General features: G+C 37.2%; 1 protein-coding gene across 2 annotated transcripts; it reads left to right on the plus strand.

The window, feature by feature from the left end:
• The first annotated feature begins 318 nt into the window (after positions 1 to 318).
• LOC148871052 (uncharacterized) lies at positions 319 to 13,096 on the plus strand. 2 transcript variants are annotated; one of them, XM_088967294.1, is made up of 3 exons: positions 325 to 531; positions 8,429 to 8,599; positions 10,738 to 13,096. In XM_088967294.1, the coding sequence occupies exon 3, from the start codon at positions 10,757 to 10,759 to the stop codon at positions 12,572 to 12,574; it is 1,818 nt and encodes a 605-aa protein (XP_088823420.1). In that variant the 5' UTR covers positions 325 to 531; positions 8,429 to 8,599; positions 10,738 to 10,756; the 3' UTR covers positions 12,575 to 13,096. The 2 variants fall into 2 exon arrangements, with proteins under 2 accessions (XP_088823421.1, XP_088823420.1); XM_088967295.1 differs by lacking the exon at positions 8,429 to 8,599 and having other exon boundaries at positions 319 to 531.
• Positions 13,097 to 19,098: the final 6,002 nt, after the last annotated feature.

Below are 19,098 nucleotides of genomic sequence, written 5' to 3' on the forward strand. Positions count from 1 at the left end.
AAAAATCTATCAAAACTAAAAAAACAATCTAACTTAAAATTTTAATATAAATAATTTTAAAAAATAAAAAATTTATAATAATTCATATTAATGGCTCCGTACTGAGTACGGGAGTCATGCCTAATTATACGTACAATTGCAGAAGAATCTGCATAAGTTATTGCTGTATGACACCTGTCCATAATCCAGATCCGGATTTCTCAGAATTTGTTCTCGTGAATCCATGAATGATGTGAATCACATGACAAGGTGTACATACAGCACGTGCCAAGAACACGTGCGCTAAGTAATGGAAGACTGGAAGTCGGATCTTCCCCTGTTTTCAAGTCTTCGCCATTTCTCGATCTCTCATTCTTCAGCAGACTCCATTCTCTTTTTCCTTCATGAGAATCGAGAAACGGAGGATCTGCCTCTCCTCTCCCCATTTTTTTCTCTAAAAATTCCAGGGATGAATAGAATCTGCCAGGAAACGAAACGAATGTAGCAACAGTCGCCTGGTTTGCTTTTCCTCGACCTTTTGATCATTCTCAGGTAAAAGAAACGACTCTCTCTCTCTCTCTCGTATGTGTTTGAGAAATCTTCTGAAACCCTTTAACTGGTCCTTTAATTTGAGCTCTCTTTGACAAGATTTTGAACTCTGTAATTTTCGGTGTGTTTTCGTTTTGTTTTTTCAGTTTTGCCTCTTCAGCCTTCTGAAGACTGATTTTTTTTTTATTTTTTTTTTATTTTGCTAATTTTCTGGTCTATTTCTATGCTATGTATGGGAAATTAATGAGTGTTGTTTTCTCGAGAAATAAGGAAGAAATATTTACTTTGTTGCTTGCTTCCTCCGTTCTATGTGGGATTATGTGGTTGGAGTGTCCGATATGACTTGCATCCAATTGGTGTTTGTAATTCATGTGCATTCTCTAGTAATGTTTGGTTGCAATACTAGAATACCCTACCTTCTGGTTTGCCTTTGGAACCTAAGTTTCATTCTGGCTCCAGCTTCTAATGTTTGTCCAACTTGCAAGGACCAACTACCATTGTCATTTTCCATCACTGCGTTTATATAGGTTAGCAGTATTTCTGGGTTTAGGAAAAATAGTCTTATGTATTGATGATGATAAGCAAACTGAAATAGCTTGTATTTTTGTTTCTGTTTCTTTGCTCCTCCTCCTCTTCAAGAATGCATATTTAGGTTCCAAGGGAGATCTTGAGGTTCACAATTTTGTTCTCTATTTATTTGTTGGGCAAATTTCTTAAACTACCCTTATGGTTTAGCTAATTGACTAACTCTACCCTTATTGTTTACATATTGTCTTAAAGTACCCCTACTGTTGACATCGTCATTAAGTGCTAATGGAAAAAATGAAATGTCAAATTTGCCCTCCATTATTCCTCAATTTTTCAAAATAAAACCCAACTGATGAAAAATTTCATGAATCCTTCCTCTTTTGTATTCTTCTCATTAACGTAATATTTATTCATTTTTGCTACCTCTAACCACTAAACAAGAAATGGATTTCACTTGCCGACAAGCTGATAACACTTTCTGAATCTAACTCAAATAAAACTGAAAACGGGCATACAAAATTCAGATTCAAACAATACACCTAAATTGAAACCAAACTAAAAAGCCATATCTGAAGCAGACTAAAATGACATTAAACAAATGGCAGCACTACCAGCAATGTCCATCTGAGCATAAGATTGATTTTATAGAAAAAATAAAGACATCATTACCGGCGGTGTCCAAGCATGAAATAGGTTTTGGGGAGAAAACTAAAGACAGTATTATCAACAACATTCATCAGAGTATGAAATTGGTTTTGGGAAGAAAAACAGAGTCGACAATGATCCAATCTTTTGAGACTAACAGATATGAGTTAAATCTACATGCTATTGAAACCTAATGGGAAGCAATAGATGGATTGGGTTGGGATCAAAAGCCTACAGGGTTCGGATTGACAGAACTACACCCATCAGTTTTCTTCCCCAACCTCAAATCCCAATCACAACAATGATGTGGAGAAGCTAAGCTAAGAAAAACAAATGAAAGAAAAAAAAAAAACGAAACTAGGCAACAATGGAACTTACCTGAGTTATATTCTGACCGACTGTGTGATGCTGTAATAGGGAGGCTCTAGCACGTCTAATTCTGCTCAGCCGACAACCAAAGGGATAAAATGGATGATTGGTACTTGATTGGTGATGCTGGAAATGGCAACTGGCAAGAATGAGGAAGTGGAGAGGGATGATGAAAATGTAGGAGGAAGATGCGAAAAAGAAAATCTTTCATAAAAAATGTGAAAAAGAAAATGGCTGACCAGTTGGGTTTAAATCTGATGGTGGAAGATGAGCCTGGTGCGGTTGGGAATGATGTAGAGAGGTAGAGAGAGTGATGTAGAGTGAAGAGTAATGAAATGAGAGAGAACGATCTACCGAAGTAGATATTGGTGATGTTGCTGATCCTTCCCGGTTGTTGCTGCTACTGTGTGTTAAGAGTGACATTCTGCTGCCACAAGTGGCAGTGATTGAAACAGGGAAAGGGAAAGAGGGAGATAACGAAGGGGAAAAGAAAAATCAAACAATGGAAGAAAGGGCGGAGAGAGAGATGGAAGAATAGAGAGAGGGAGTGGCAGTTTCACAGTGGAAGATTAAAACAGTCACAGAATAAATAAAAAAAAGGAAGAGATAGAAAGACGAGAATCATCTTGCCCAAACTGAAAGGGGATTTTTGACCATAAAAGGGTAAATTAGGGATTTTTTAAAAAGTATAACAGTCATGTGATGTCACATGTGAATGGTTTATGACGGAACGTTAACGGTAAGGGAGGTTTTAGGCAATTGTCAGAAACAATAGGGGTGGTGCAAGACAATAGTTAAACTGTAAGGGTAGACTTAGTCAATTAGCTAAACCATGGGGGTAGTTTAAGAAATTTGCCTTTATTTGTATTGTTGCGGAATGGCAAACCCAAGATCTGAAAAACGATTGGAAAACAGAGAAATAGAAAACGCAAAAGCAGAGAACTCAAAGAAAATAGAGATTTATCGTGGTTCGGCCTTGTTGCCTACGTCCATGGGAGAAGGAGAAGCAGAAGTCCACTATAATCAACGATGGAGTACAAATCTAAACAGCTGCTCTCAAACCCTAGCGCCTTTTACACCCAAAACCCTCACTGGATCACTCGATCTGTTTCTAATACTTAGGGAACAAGATACAATACATACTAGACCCAAATAATTGAGAATGGGTTGGTGAACGTACTGTGGGGGTTGATGGCCCAAGCCCTCTACGTCCACTACAGACCTCAGTGAATTTCCCCTTTAGGTTTTTCTCCACAATGCAGGTTGGGTCATGGAGCGGGCTGTAACCAGGAATTCAAGGTGCAACGCAACAGCATTCAGAGTGTATACTATAAACCACTATTGGAGAAACCTTGTTAAGGAGAAAAAGAGGATATTTGGTAATGCTGACAGGAGAATGACTACAAATTTGAAATTCATGGTTTGAGCATTTTGGAGGAGCGGTAAAACTTCAGGCTGACGAGCATGAGAGTGTGGGCTCAAGTTGAGAGTGGCCACTTTGTGAAAAAAAATACTAAAGATTAGGTTCATATGCAGTCTACCCATCATCACAGATAGTTTTTTTTTTGATCAATAACTGAAAATTTTCATTAATTAAGAAGCTTTAATATACAACAAGAAGTTAGAAAGAAATCAGCATAGAAGCTGACCCAAGACAGAATTACAAAAGTGCCCAAAACATCTCTGTTCATCTCTGTTCTTTGAACCCCTTGCTTTGCTAAGCTATCAGCCAAGCTGTTGGCCGATCTCCTAACCCAACCCACCTGAATAGACATATTTCTAGACATCCATTTGAACCTTCTGAAATCATTCTTCAGCTGCCAGGTCACTCCTTCCTCTTTTTGCAACCATTTTATCACAGTTTTTGAGTCTCCCTCGATGATTAGTCTACTAATCCCCCAGCTCTTTGGCCTTCTCAACCCCATATACTGCAGCTAGAAACTCTGCCCTAGCTACATCACCCTCCTCCACAGGACTGGAGAACAAAGCAATAATGGAGCCATTTTCATTTCTAATGGCCCCCCCAATACCTGAAGGACCTGGATTACCCACACAATTCCCATCGAAATTCAGCTTCATCCAACCCTCTGTTGGAGGGGACCAGGATTACCCACACAACGCCCATCATCACAGATAGTTAGGATTGACATTGGGTAATAGCCCCTTTGCTTGAGCTGTTGAAGATTATTGTATGATATTATTTTGAAACTATGGGTGGAGGGGGTATTGAGTGACCTTTAGAAGCTTGTTGCCACCAGTTGTGAGGTTGGAGACCAAGCGTGAACATGGTGTTGTTATCAGTCTTTTGATATTTTAATATTTTAGACATGATTGTGAATGCAGATATACCTACAAGAGAATGGGGAAAAAAGTTTAATCTCACTTTGGACTTGGAAGTTTGGAACTAAGAGAGCATATTATCTTGCACATCATTAAGAACTAGTTGTAGAGCATAAACAAATGTTGAACAATCTCAAGGAGTGTGGATAAAAGTGCTTTAAGCAAGAGTATGTTTTATACTTCCTCACAAACCCCTTTGCATAAAGAAATTGGTAGCTTGCAGAAATGGAACTCAACTGCTTCTGTATGGTCCCAAGTAGATTGTGTAAGGCCAGGTCTTCAATTTATCGTTAAGATAATTAAGATCTAATTGCGAAGAATAAAAAATCTCAAAGAGTGCGGGCAAAAGTGGTTTAAGCAAGAGCTTGTGTCATACATTACAAATGCCTCTCTAAATAAAGAGGTTGTTAGCTTGCGTAGATGAAATCCTACTGTTTTTGCAAGGTCCTAAGTAGATTGACTAAGGTCAGACTCAGAGTCAGACCTTCAATTAGAGAAAAATATTAACTAAAACGTTAAAAAGAGAAAAGAAAAAATTTTCTGGCTTATAATATGCACAAACTCAAACATATAAACATTTATCAGACATCAAGAACCACATAACTATTAGGTGGTGCCCTACATTTCATCATTATGAGTTATGATCCAGGTCAGCTAAAGGTGGAGGTGAAGTGGTTAGCATTGGAGAGTCTAGGTTTAGGCCTTAAGCATAGTTGTCAAGGCGATGCCTAGGCAGGCACCTAGATGACAAGGCGCCCTTGGAGGCTCACCTTGCCTGATCACTGAGCAGTTTTGTACTTTGTGTTATAAAATACTTTTTTATTCTTAATTTTTTGAGATTATGATTATAAAATAAATTTTGTTAAACTTAAATATTCATTTTGTGTTTTTTTGATAAATGATATAAACTTTATTAGAGCATAATCAAGTATCACAAGATTACAGAGTACAACCAGCAGAGGCACGAGATGCAGCCCTAGCTATATAAACAGATTACAACTGAGCCCAGAATAATTCAGAATTATGCACCCCCTGTTTTGCAAAGAAATCAGCCATCCCGTTAGCCGACCTCCTTTCCCATTGGACTGAAATTGTCATATCCCTGACCAACCACTTAAATCTTTTCATATATTTTCTTTTATTATTTTCTTATTTGTCAGGGTTTAATCAACACAAACATTGCTAAATGTTGTATTTTCTTCTTCTTTTCCTATAACAAAATAGGGGTTCAACCCCCATATTTTTCACTTAAAAAATCCATTGGCTAGGTGACTAGGCGACAATGCGCTCCCCTGTTGCCTAGCCGCTCCTTGGCACCTTGAAAACTCTGGCTTTAAGGCCTTTTTAAGCATAAGCCTAGAAAAGAAAAGAAAAATTATACACACGGTTTTTAAACAATAAAGGCATGAAAAATATATTTAACTAAAATTCCTATATAATCCTGAACTCATTCTGGTAGACTAGTAATTGGATGACTATCAGTAATAGTTTTGAATCTGCCAAGATTATTCTTCCAAAATCTACACATGCAAAAATAATTCTCTAACAGAAAAAAATGTTACATAAACCAACATCTATTGGTTGGGTATTGCATTTAATATATAACACTTCTACATCATTCACAGACAGAAAATACTTTCTCTACAATTTTCCTGCACTAAACCAACTGAAAACCATTATAGAACGTCATAAAACTGCTTCATTTTTTTTTTTTTGAGCAGGGTTAATCTCATTAAAGGGAAGATCGAAAGGCTGCTGGTGGCTGGGTTCTGATCCTAAAGGGTTTTGAGGGTCTCAGGACCCAATGGGAAAATATTTCCTAAACCTTTTTTTGACAGTTAACATGCATACTATATATGGAAATCACGCTTCTAACTCGTTGACCATGCACAACTTCTTGTCAAGTTGGCATATTATTGCTTTTTTGATAATTGATATATGACAAAGAGATTCAAATGATGCTGATAAAATAAATAAATAAATAAAGCGATTCAAATGATTCTTTATAAAATAATTCACCATGTTGGTACATAAATAGTTTTTTTAAGAAAAAAGATGAGATTATATTAAGATAGCAAATAATGGGAGGGGGAGGGAGAGATTCCCTCCCCCACCAAAGATATAAAGAAAAAAAAATCCTGGGGAAATTAACAGTTACAAAGCAAAGCTGTCATCCCAGATAATCCTTCCCCAATGGTTACAGAAATGACTTAGTCCGAAACACGAGAAGCACCCAATGATGGAGACGCATTTAGACAAAAGCCTCTCAAAACTTCTGCAAACCTCTTCAACAGAATCAGATTGGTTTTGAAAAGATTTGCCATCATGCTCTCTCCAGACACATCAGCAAAAGAGCAAGAGGGGCCATGTGCCATAGGATTCTGCCACGTTTACTGAACATATTTAGGCACCAGGAAGAGATCAAAATGAGAATATCTGGCGGGTGACCCATTGACAGCCAAACAAACCCAGCACGTGACACCAAACTCGATAAGTGAAGTTGCAAAACAGATGTTGAGTAGTCTCCTCAGCAGCTCCACATAGACAGAAACAATCAGTAATGATCATCCCTTTTGATCTCAGGTTGTCAATTGTCAATGTTCTGTCTTAATTGCTGTCCACTAAAAGAAAATGACCTTAGGTGGGGCCTTTTGACTCCAAATCCCGCTGCATGGAACCTTTCCACTCTCTGATGAAGTCAGCTTCAAAACTAGTGATTTTTTTTTTGAGAGTAAGGTAAAGTAATTTTTTAATAATAAAAGCCAAATTACAAAAGGTGAATGAACAGACTGTTTCAAAAGGTGTGGGAGGTGTATGCATGGAGGCGTGCTTCCAGGTGAGGTGCCCCTAAAATGCCTTGAAGCATACACCTCATACAAAAAGAAAGAAAACAAAGGAAAGGAAAAGAAAGGGAAGGGAGATAAAAGGAAAGAAAGAAAGAGAAGAGAAGAAAAAGAGAAAAGAAAGAAAAGAAAAGGAAAGGAAAAAGGACTCCCCCCTTTCAGCTAGTGAAACAAAAAATCTTTTATAAGAAAAAAAACAAGAAAAACAAGATGAGATCCTCCTTCCTCTTTTTCTACTTCTCCCTCCTCTTCCTCCCTTGAGGCTTACACTTCCTCTTCATTCTGAATTATGCCTCATGCCTCCAGGTAGTGAAACGCCTTGTGACTTAAATCTCTGCATTTTTTTTTGATCAGTAAATCTTACAATTCACTGATAAAAATAAAAAGTCATTAACACTTACCACTATAACCTGTCATTTGACAATGGTTGAACCCTCAACTCCACAATTCCAAACAATATGAATGCCAACAACTCATAACAATCTTTAACTTTGGCAAACTTATCTTTGAGCCAAAGATGCATAGTGGGGACTCACCACACTATAAGCCTCTCCAGAAATAAATATCCTTGCCATTACCTGGTTTAAAAGATATAAACGTGAAAAACATATCTCTGTTCTGCATGATTCCTTTCCACATCCCTGTACCATAAGGGCTATTAATTTGGTTTGTTTCCCAGTCAAGGCTTGCTTTCCCATATTCACAGCAAATCACTCTTTGCCACTCCATTTCTTTCTGTGTCAAAACGCTTAATCTGTTTGGATAAAAGGGCTTGGTTCACGCTTCACAATCTTCAATACTGAATGCCTATACCACCAAACTTCTTTGGCTGACAGACTCTACTACCTACTCTCTTGAGCAAAATGTCTAAACCGTAGGGTTAAATCTCAAATGTGTACCTTTCTACTTTTGCCCCATTGCCATTTTCTTACTACTTCAGTTATGTTCTGGACCTGATCTAATATTAGACCATTAACCAATGCCAGTCCTGGCTATTTATGACCTTGGGAGCTGTGAACTGGATACAAAAACTAACCTCTGACATTTTTTTTTGGCATGATATGGTCACTCTCAAACTTAAACCTGTGTTATTATGCTTAATTGGCCTGAAATCCTACTGTTGTATCAATTCCCTGTTTTTGCACCTGTCCTTATGGCTTTTATTTGTTTTGTAGGTTAAAAACTGAGACATGCCTCTACAAAATTGCACCTGAAGGCTATTGGTGTACATTTCATGTATTTTGAAGCCTAGGCCTTCAGGAAATTAGATGAGGTCATTGAGGCAGTGCGATTTGTCTTTGCCTCTCCCTGAGGCCTACACCTCAAGTCCTTTTATGAAACTGATTGTATGGAGTTGCCTTTTACTTTTTGATTTCACATGACTCCCAACATTTAATCCCATTAAATTCCTATTTCTGGTTTCATCCAAATAGGATATATTTTTTGTTCTGTCAATCATCAATAAATTTGTGAGTACATGTTCATTTTCTTATCAATAGTACCCCCCTTTTTTCTTAATTTATTCTTTTTTTTTTCTTCTTATGGATAGGTCTATGCTCTAGGGCTGTCAATTGTATTCATTTAAAAGGTGTGCCTAGGCGTACAGTCGAGGCGCATTTTTAGGGTATGCGCCTCGCCTAGGTACTAGGTGCAGCCCTTTCAAAAGGCGCACCAGGGTGTGTGCCTGGTGTGCCTTGCGGCTCATCCTAGGCATGCACTTTTTTAAAATTTTACGCTTTTTTGCTTTCTTTGAACCTAGTGGATGGGTTGGGGGCTCTGCCCCTGAACCCCCGTACCACGCCCCTCGAGGCAAGCCCAAACAAGTCCATGTTATGGTCTTAAATTCTTAATGTTGTTCGCTCTCTCACCGAAGCTCCAAGAACCCCCTATTTGCTAATACTGTTCATTCATTCATCCTAATAAACTATCTTCTTAAAAGCCAATTAAAATTATAAAATCATTATTTTTGTGTGAGAATTAAGAATTTAATACCATAACATGGACTTGTTTGGACTTGCCTTGAGGGGCATGGCACAAAGACGGCTTGTAGAATTAGGTATTTAATATGTTTTAAATCACATTAGCTACTTGAAGTAATGCAATTGAGGAAAAAAAGAGATTGTGGGTTTTACATGCTTGAAAATGTTTTATATGTTTGATTTTATTTTTAAATTTTCATTTGAATACACTTTACATGTTATGTTTATGTATTTTAATTTTAGATAATAGGTTTTTAAAAACATTTATTTTAAAATTTAAGTTTATGTTTTTTTATTAATATTATGTTTAATACTTTTTACTTTTGCATTTTTGGCATTTTTTAAATTTCTGACTTTTTTATTTTTTAGCTTTTTATTTATTTTTTTTTGTATTTTTGTGCCTTGCTTCACAAAGGCACATGCCATGGGCGCCAGTTGCCCCTTGTGCCTTGCGCTTTTAAAACACTGGGTCAAGTCTGAAATCAAATTTAACTAATCCGGATATGGATCTCAAGTATCAAATAAACATATCTTTTTTTAATTCTTGTGCAGCATTGAGTAGGATTTATTTTTTATTTTTAACTCATCTTATTAATGATGTATAATATCAAAGATATTTCTATTTCATAATATATAATAATATAATATTCAGGTTAATTTTTTGGTTTATGCTACTAATAATATATAACGTCTGAGTTCCATTTGGACCCAAGGCGATTCTGATACATTGATATAATCTATAAGTGGAGGAATGAAGGGTTTCAGTTTGCTTTATATAGCATTGAAAAATTGTATTGAACTTATTTCCTTTCATATTGTTTCTTTGATAGGCCAAGTCCATTACATTTTTCTCATCCTTTTCTTTCATTCATCCTTAAATCTTTTACTTTTAGTTTGTTCTCTAATTTCTTATATTTGAGAAAATCTGGAGTATTCTTGGGAGTTCCTATCTTCCAAGATATTTCTAATATGGGAATGTAGAAGGGTTCTGACCTTGTAGGTCTTATTCGAGATATGTTCATGGTGAAAAGCAAACTTGGTTGAAAGATAATAACTTTACAATCTAATCATTATTTGGTGACTGTCACATACATGCCATGGTGCCAGTTGACTTTATTTTAGGTACACTTGGTTAGATGGTGTCACCTCACCCTAAGATATGTATATGGACCATATTTGGTTCTCAGTAATACAACATCATTGCTATTATGCACTCTCAATTTACAATGAGTTCCATATATGGAAGAGATCAGCTTACCAATGCATGTCTTTGATCCCAGTTACTTGGTTCCATAGCCATCTTAATTTCCTAACCTATTATTCATTCTTCTTGCCTATAAAGAGGGGGGAGAAAAGCTCATTATATTTCTTTAACAAATATAAGTGTTAGTACTGAAACATGTCATTAAGAAATTACAATTTTTCTTGATAATGTCAAAGCATAACATGTTAGTGTTGTTCTCTTTTACATGCACTCATTTTGTGTAGCTTTGTGTGCCAAACAGATTGTTTGAGCCTGAAAGTATGCCATCAGAATCTGATAAGTGGGGATGGAAACATGTAAGTGTATTTGGTGGGTTTGACAAAGGAAGTGGTACCAAGAGATGGAAATGTAACTACTGTAACCTACAATATAATGGATCTTATTCCCGTGTGAGGGCCCACCTTCTCGGTTCCACTGGTGTTGGGGTCAAAAGCTGCCCTGCAATAGATAGGTCTTTGAGGGATGCACTTCAGATCCTTGAAGAAGAGCGCCTTGCTCGCAAAAAGAAAAGAATTTCTGGAAGTGGAAAGTCGAGCAAGCGCATTCGGAACTCACAACCAAGTCTTTCTTCTGTCTGGAAAGCATCTCCTAGAGAAGACATAGATGATTCAGTAGCCAGATTTTTTTATGCAAATGGATTGAATTTCAATATTCTCAATTCCCCTTATTTCCATGACATGGCCAAAGCAATTGCAGCCTTCGGTCCTGGATATGAACCTCCACCAGTGGAGAAATTGTCAAGTTCTTTCTTGCATAAAGAAAAAACAAGAATAGACAAAGCTATGGGTCCTATCAGGGAATCATGGCTTTACACAGGCTGCACAATACTTTGTCTTAATCGATTAGATTGTGCACTTGGCTCCTTCAGTAGCAATGTTTTTGTGTCTAGTCCAAGGGGATTCATATTCTTGCAAACTCTGGAGATAAATGAAGGTAACAGAGCAGACAATGTCTTGGCTGGGGTTCTTAATAATGTAATCATGGAAGTGGGGCCTAGAAATGTGGTTCAGATAATAATGCATCCCAGGCATTCATCCAAATCCTCTGAATCTCTTATTCAGTCCAAGTTCCCACAAATATTTTGGTCACCCTGTACATCATACTCCATCCATATGTTGATGGAGGATATAGCTGAACTTGATTGGGTGAAGCCGATTGTCTTGTGTGCCAAAGGTATTGAGCAATATGTACTAACTCAACATTCTTCTTTGTCTGTTTTCAGTCAAAATTTGAAAGAGAGCTTTGGTCCTACTTCTGTCAAGCTTTCCCCCTCCTACCATTTGGTCCAGAGGATTGTTGAGCTTAAGCAAGCTTTACAAGAATTGGCCCTCAGTGAGGAATGGAGACAATGGAAACTCACCTTTCCAGAAGATTTTCTAAGCATTGAAGCTGCCATTTTGGGCAATGAATTCTGGAGTGGGGCTCATATGGTGTTGCAGTTGTTTGAGCCTTTTGTAAGATTGCTCCGTTTACTGAATATAGATGAATGTATCATAGGTGATGTATATAATTGGCGTGTTCAGGCACTTGAAGCAGTGAGAAGTAAAGGAATTGATGAAATAATTCTGAAGCAGCTAGAATTGCTGATAGAAAACAGGTGGGAAACATTGTTTTCCCCTCTCCATGCCACTGGTTACATACTGAACCCAAGATACTTTGGGAAAGGCCAGTGCAAGGATAAATCTATAATGCGGGGTTGGAAGGCCACTCTTGAAAGATATGAGTGTGATGGGACAGACAGACGGGTTCTTAGAGAGCAGATTAGCTCTTACTGGCGGCTTGAGGGCTCCTTGGGGGAGGAAGATGCTTTAGATTGTAGAGATAAGATGGATGCAGTTGCATGGTGGGAGAATTTTGGCTCTGAAACACCTCAATTGCAGACATTGGCAATTAAGATTCTGAGTCAGATTTCAAGTATTTCAACATTTCAAGTGAGCTGGTATGATAATAGTTCTTGTCGAGAAGCAGCTAATAGTTTGGAGGCAGATATAGCTGCAGATCTCTTGTTTGTCCGCAACAACCTTAGACTTCAAGGAAGAAAAATTGGGAATTCAAATTCCTCTTCTGTTAGGACATAGGATAGCACTCACACTGACCAAATAAGGGGTCCTGGAAATATCCAGAACAACTTGTAACTAAATTTCCTTTGCTGATGGCAGATTTCTGGCGTTTGTTTGCCCTTCCTGCATAAGCATGCAGATTATTGTCCTGGAACTGAAGTTATTGCAACCATGAATGGAAGATGGGGCTCTAATATTCTATTTGTGGATGCCTTATTATTGAGCCAATGTCATAAAGATGACAACCATCCAAATGGCCCGTGGTTGGTACCAATGAATGGATAGGATGAAGTCAACATACACAATTTCCTTTAAGAACTGGTGATCAGGGACATCTGGAGGCTTAGAGGAAGCAGTGTCTTCATGCAACTTAAGATGCATTTTCTGGCACTTACCTGGTGGGGATTGTGATACCAAATCATGCCAAATTTGATATCAGGTACACTGTATAGTGAGTGCTTGTGATAATTTGTAATTTGTAGCATCACTTAAAATAGTTTTCAGCAAAAGTCTTTCATCAACTCATTCATTTGATCTGCATCCAACCTCCTGATTGTTTTGCATAGATGTGTCGTTCTTAGATTTGGATGGGTCAATATGTAGTTTTCTTAGGCTACAATTGGCATTCCGGACTAATCTCCTTTTCACAGCTAAAATTCCCCTATGAACACTGCCGATAAAAAATGTCCCTATGAACACTGAGTTTTTTAACTCCAAAAAGGATATAAGTCCTTAAAATAAGGAATGCCAAATGCAGCCTTAAGAACCTTACATGTTCCCGTGGTAATGCTGCGATGATTGTCAAGAGGCCTCGTGATTTTTAATTCAACAAAGAACTAGAAATCTAGAACACAACTCTCATAGGTATCTCTGTAATGGACAAAATTGAAATCATTTAAGTTGAAAGTTGAAAATATATAATTGGGTGAAAAATTATCAATAGTTTTGGTGCATGTGGCATTATGGTGTTACAAACTAAGTTCAATTTAATAAATTAATAAAAAGGTATTAATTACATTTTTCAAGATTTTTAAAGGATAGCGGTGATAAAACAGACATTTATATGGTAACAATAGAAGAAATGTAATTGAACATGAGACTTTTTTGATTAGCTGAACCTGTTGGGCTGGCTGTAGAACCAGTTGCAGTCAATAATAAATTCATGGGCCCCACTAAAAAGTGTGGGGGTCTCATGAATTTTATTACTACCGTGGAACCTTATCATTAGTTTCACAGCCTGCTAAACAGCCATCATGTTCGGCCAAACCTTGTTTTGTTTTAATGGTTATCAAACAATTGAAAACACAAGTTTCTGAAATTTGGTGAGGCCATCATATGATGTGATATTCTCGATACAGGGCGTGTTGCACTGAATTTCAGCCTCGGATTTCTCTTTTGAGAATCATGACCCTCTTTGACTGGGGTGGTACTTGCTTTTGCTTTAATAAATAAAGTAGCACTTATTGGTGCATGATCCCTAAAGTATGTGTTTGGCATCCATGCTGTATATATAACACCGTTTTTTGAGAAAATAGTGTCTTTTTTTGTTTAGAAACATTGCTGTTAGGTAGGATGTTTCCTGGGGCAACAACATTTTCTGTTTGGTACTTGTGCTTCATATTTGTTTTCAGCACGGGTATCTATTATAGAAAGTCCATGTCACTATCACATCATATCCCCATTGGCAACAATGAGTTCTAAATTGAGAAAACATTAAATTTGGCGCTTCCCTAAATCACACCTCGATTTTCAAGGCATGGTTTGGGGCACTATTTTTTATAGAAAAACAGTTCCAAACATGTTACGTTTTCTGGAGAACTGATTTTTCCAATATGGCGCTGATGTGCCATTGTTTTCTGGAGTAAAGACATCGATGCCAAACACTGCTAATTATCCATCATCGATGCCAAATGATGGGCATCCCCAATGGTTCAATGAACACTCTATAGCTGCACACCTCACATACAACCCATCAAAGACAACATATGTGTAGCTGTAGTGTCTTGTGGGTGGGTAGCAAACCCGAGCTCACATCAATGGATCATCTACCTGCCCTACTAGGAAATTAGCCTTGTTTTTCTCTCATTTTTATTCCACTAAATTGTAAACCCATTGTCGTTAGACCTAGCTAAGAGGTAGAGTTTATTAGGTTACCAGGTTTAATGGGCAAGAAATCATCAACCCATGAAAATCATTAAGGCCCTGTTTGGCAATGTTTCCACCTATTTCTGTTCTTTTAGAAATTCCTATTCTAGAACAAGAATTTTATTTCTTGCATGTCAGGAGTAATCATATGTTTGACAAATTGTTCTTCATGAATGAATTTTTGTTCTATAGGAATAGAAATAGCGTTTGGATAATGAAACTATTTTATAACATCAATTTTGCAAAGGTTCATAACATATAACAAGGGACAATCTTCATGATATTCAACATATAACAAAAGACATAACAAAACAAAATGATGGGATTAGAGAAGAAACTCCACTCATTCGGCATAACATATAACCATCGATGGGATTAGAGAAAAAACCACACCCATTTGGCATAACATATAACAAATGCAAACAAAAGAATATAAGAAAAACGATTTCAGATCATATCGGTTAGATATTGTTTAAAACCCATCTTTGTGGTGGGAGCAAAAGCGAATTCAGGTGAATCTGATTGAAGAAAATGTGAGTTTAAAGCAGAGCACATAATACAAAACCAGGTACGGTGACGAGGCAACATACCTATTGACGCATTCCTAGCCAGAAATGTCGCTGGTACTTTTTACCATTTGCTCGCCGTCTGGTTGGAGCCAAGGGAGTCCCTCCTTAGAGATTTCCAACGGCAAGTCAGAGGAGTTCACTATCGAATGAAAATGTTTCGTAGGGATTATTTCCATCATTTAGTGTGAAATACCCAAAATACCCATTCTCTCATGTGGGAATCGTTAACACGTGTTCATTAATAGGGGTTAACGTCGTGGGAACCACACGTTCTCTGGGAATACATTCTTTGGGAGCATCAATTTTTCACTCTCAAAGAACACGTTCTTTGGGTACTCTTCTCACATGGAAACACCTTTTTTTTTTTTTTTTCTTGTATCAAATGCATTTATGCAGAACACCGGGAATGCACTAAACGTTCTTGTGGAACGTTGCCAAATAGGGTCTAAAAGACGAAGACCCAAAACTCACTATTTCATTGGTTGAACCATGCATTTGATCTTATTCGGGTTTGACCAATAAAGGTTCAGAAGAAGAACAAGATTGGAGGAAATCTCCTTTTTATTATTAAGATGATGTAGAATTGGAGAACCAATGACCTCAACACAGCAATCTCAACTTCAATCTCCGTTGGTACAACAACACTCAGTATTACCCACCAAATATGGCCTTAGTGGCCTACATATATAGCCACTGAAACCCGCCCTCTCGCATGCAAATTTACACAGCCCAGGACCTTCGCATTTTCTTATGGATTGACAATTTACTTTGGTGAGTGGTTCAGACGACTCCGCAGTATGAGATCCTACATTGACAACAATACAAGTTTAGAATCATCCTCTTAATTCCTGATAATAATTATTTCTAAACTTTTCTTTGCTACTAACCTGTATAACTCAGTCAATGAGTACAGAAAACCAGATAAAGAATAATTAGAAGAATGGAAATTTGGAGGAGGAGGAGGCCATTTCAACCTACAAGCAACCCAACAACAAAACAATGGGTAAGTGTGCAGACATCCCTTTCTTATCATAGGATTAAGATTTAAAATATTCAAGCTTATTGATTATGAGATATCAGATTTTATTTCCAATAAATGCATATATTGTTTCTGTTAAGAAATGTAAGTGTTTTATTAAGTTGCATTAAATTCAAATATTTAATAAATTTATTTGTTTGACTTTTTCTTTATCTAATACAGAGTACCACTCTTTGTTAAAATCTTTTAATCTTTTCTTGTGGATTTACCTCTTTGCCTCTGTTTCGTCTCTCTTGTTTAAGAAGAGAGAAACTTTTGATCCCAAATTGCGGGGAAAACTCACAATATTTTCAAAGCTATAATATGTTACTATATGGAGTTAGTATTTCTCTTGGGCTTGTGCAATGGGGGCACATGTGTCTTGGCAATCCCTTCTTGGGCTACCTTTTGGTTGTGTTTGGAAATGATGCAAATATGTGTGAATGCAAATATGTAGAGTGTAAAACTGTTCATATAAATTGTAAAATTGGGTTAGTTTTGCATTGCAATGTTTTCGAACTATTGTTGATCCGGATAGTTGGACCGTTTGGCTTGAAAACCGTCCAAGCAACCAGTTCCGTTTCACCCCTAACCCATTTTTGCGTCAAAAACCTATGACTTCATCAGAAAACTGATGACTCGAGCAATCAAACTGTCGACTCGTTTGACTTGGCCAACGGTTCACAATATAAAGTTGCAGAGAGGAGAACTCAGATCAAAGATCCAGTCAAACACGAACTCAGATCTGGGATCTAGCACAAAGAGGAGAAGAAAAAGAAGAAGAAGAAGAAGACTACATGTGTTTTAGAGAAATCGATCTTAGATCTAAGATCCGATAACTCAGATTTCAGATCTGAGATCCAAAAACTCAAGTCTCAGATCTGCATTTGTTGCCACCGCCTTGTCGTTGTCGTCGTCGCTATCCTCTTCCTCCTCTTCCTTTTTCTTCCCTCCTTCTCTCCTTCCTTCTTCTTCTTTCTTTTTTTTTTCTTTCTCAGCCTTTGGCTTTCTCAGTTGACATATCTTTTTTCTTTCTCCTTCCTCAAATCTGAAATCTCATATAAATTTGCCCTAATATGCAAACCATCCAAACTGTTCGACCCAGACAGTTGAACCGTTGACCTAGAACTCGATAGTTAGAACGATTCTGTTTCCGGGTCGGTTTTTAAAACCTTGTTGCAATGACAAATTTACCTTGTTACCAAACAGACTTTTAGCTATAATGGATGCAAACACGAATTCTAATAAAGCATATGCTTTTTTTTTTTATCAAAAGCCCACTTGAATGAAAATTTGCTTCTTTTTTATTGGTGTACCTTTACATCTTATTATCAATGTAAATATGCGTTGGTCTGTCATTTGTCAATCCAAAAATGTAGTGTTGCCAAACACAGGGAAAAGTGAAACAGAGTGCAAATTTACTCTGAATTGGGATTTACACTCCATTTGCATCGTTTTCAAATACAACCTTATTTTTTCTTTGCTTGTTTGTAAACTATTACTCTATTGAGTAACAAATAAATTTGGGTTTTAGCAATTATGGGTTTGGGATTTCTTTGCAGATGTAAGTAGATAGTGCACTGTATAGATATATAACAGTCGGTGTTCAATGGGAAAGAAGATCGACAAATGGGTTGGAAGATTTTTAGCCAAACAAGGATATATAGGAATCAGTTATTTTGTGCTCAATAGTAATATTTTTGGGTTGTTTTAAGGCTATACCTCGTCACGCCTCCTTGTGGGGAGTACTCTCAGTGTATCCTTTGATTACTCATTAATAAAATCTTTAACTATTTATACTACTCTATGGGATTCACATATTGGATGTTCAACTATTCTTAGGCTGTGTTTGAAGGAAAAAATAAGAAAAGGTGGGGAAATCCATACAAGATCCGTAAAGGTTTCTCTACCTTTCATTTCCTTTCCCTACTTTTCCCTTCAAACCAAACATACTATTAGTGAGACCCAACTAAGGAGATCATTGTATCTTTAGAGTTTGGATGCCATAACCCTAACACTAACAGCCAACATTGTTACAACGCGCTTCCATCCACAAACCAAAACATTTTCTTATTCATCTTGATTAAAAAATTGTATTATTGATGCAGGTACTTGATTTGTCCTTGTTTCTACTCAATTGCATCTGGATATTGGTTACTATTGTAACTTCTTGGATATTTGGTACTTGATTTATAATATAGTTTTATTGTTTAAACTGAATAATCTCCAACAATCTGGAACTTGATTTTCTCTCGAAAGTTTGGTTTCACTATTGGATTCTATGAATAATCCTATTCCCACCATATCCAAAATCAAATTGCTCAATTGAACACACTTCAAGCACTTCCAGATGAAACTGCAATTTATTTTCTAGGGTGTATTGTATACTATTGTATCGACATCTGAACTCTGAAGGCATGGGCGCGTGACATAGGAAATCAGCTTCAGTAATCGAAAGACCATATTCACACCGTTGGCACAGTCCCTTACAACATTGTATTAAGAATATCTTCCCATAAAAAATAACATACAATTATGGAGATATTCCCCATATGCAATATAAAAGGCTATAAGAATGGTGTGAGCACTAAAGCTGATCTCGTGGCATAGATGGTGAAATGGTTTCATGCTAATGAGATGTTTATGGTCTTTTACTTGTTTTCTTCTATGTTGAATAGACCTGACAATTGGGTTGAGTGGGTCGGGTTTGGGTTGGATCAAGGTACTTCGGGTTGATTTTGGGTCGGGTTGTCAAATGCTAGACTCTAACCCTAAATGCTCGGGTTAGGGTTGACCCATGGGTCAATTCG

Source organism: Nelumbo lutea, chromosome 2 (assembly GCF_056320005.1).
Source record: "Nelumbo lutea isolate HS-2025 chromosome 2, American lotus-T2T, whole genome shotgun sequence".
Lineage (NCBI taxonomy): Eukaryota > Viridiplantae > Streptophyta > Magnoliopsida > Proteales > Nelumbonaceae > Nelumbo > Nelumbo lutea.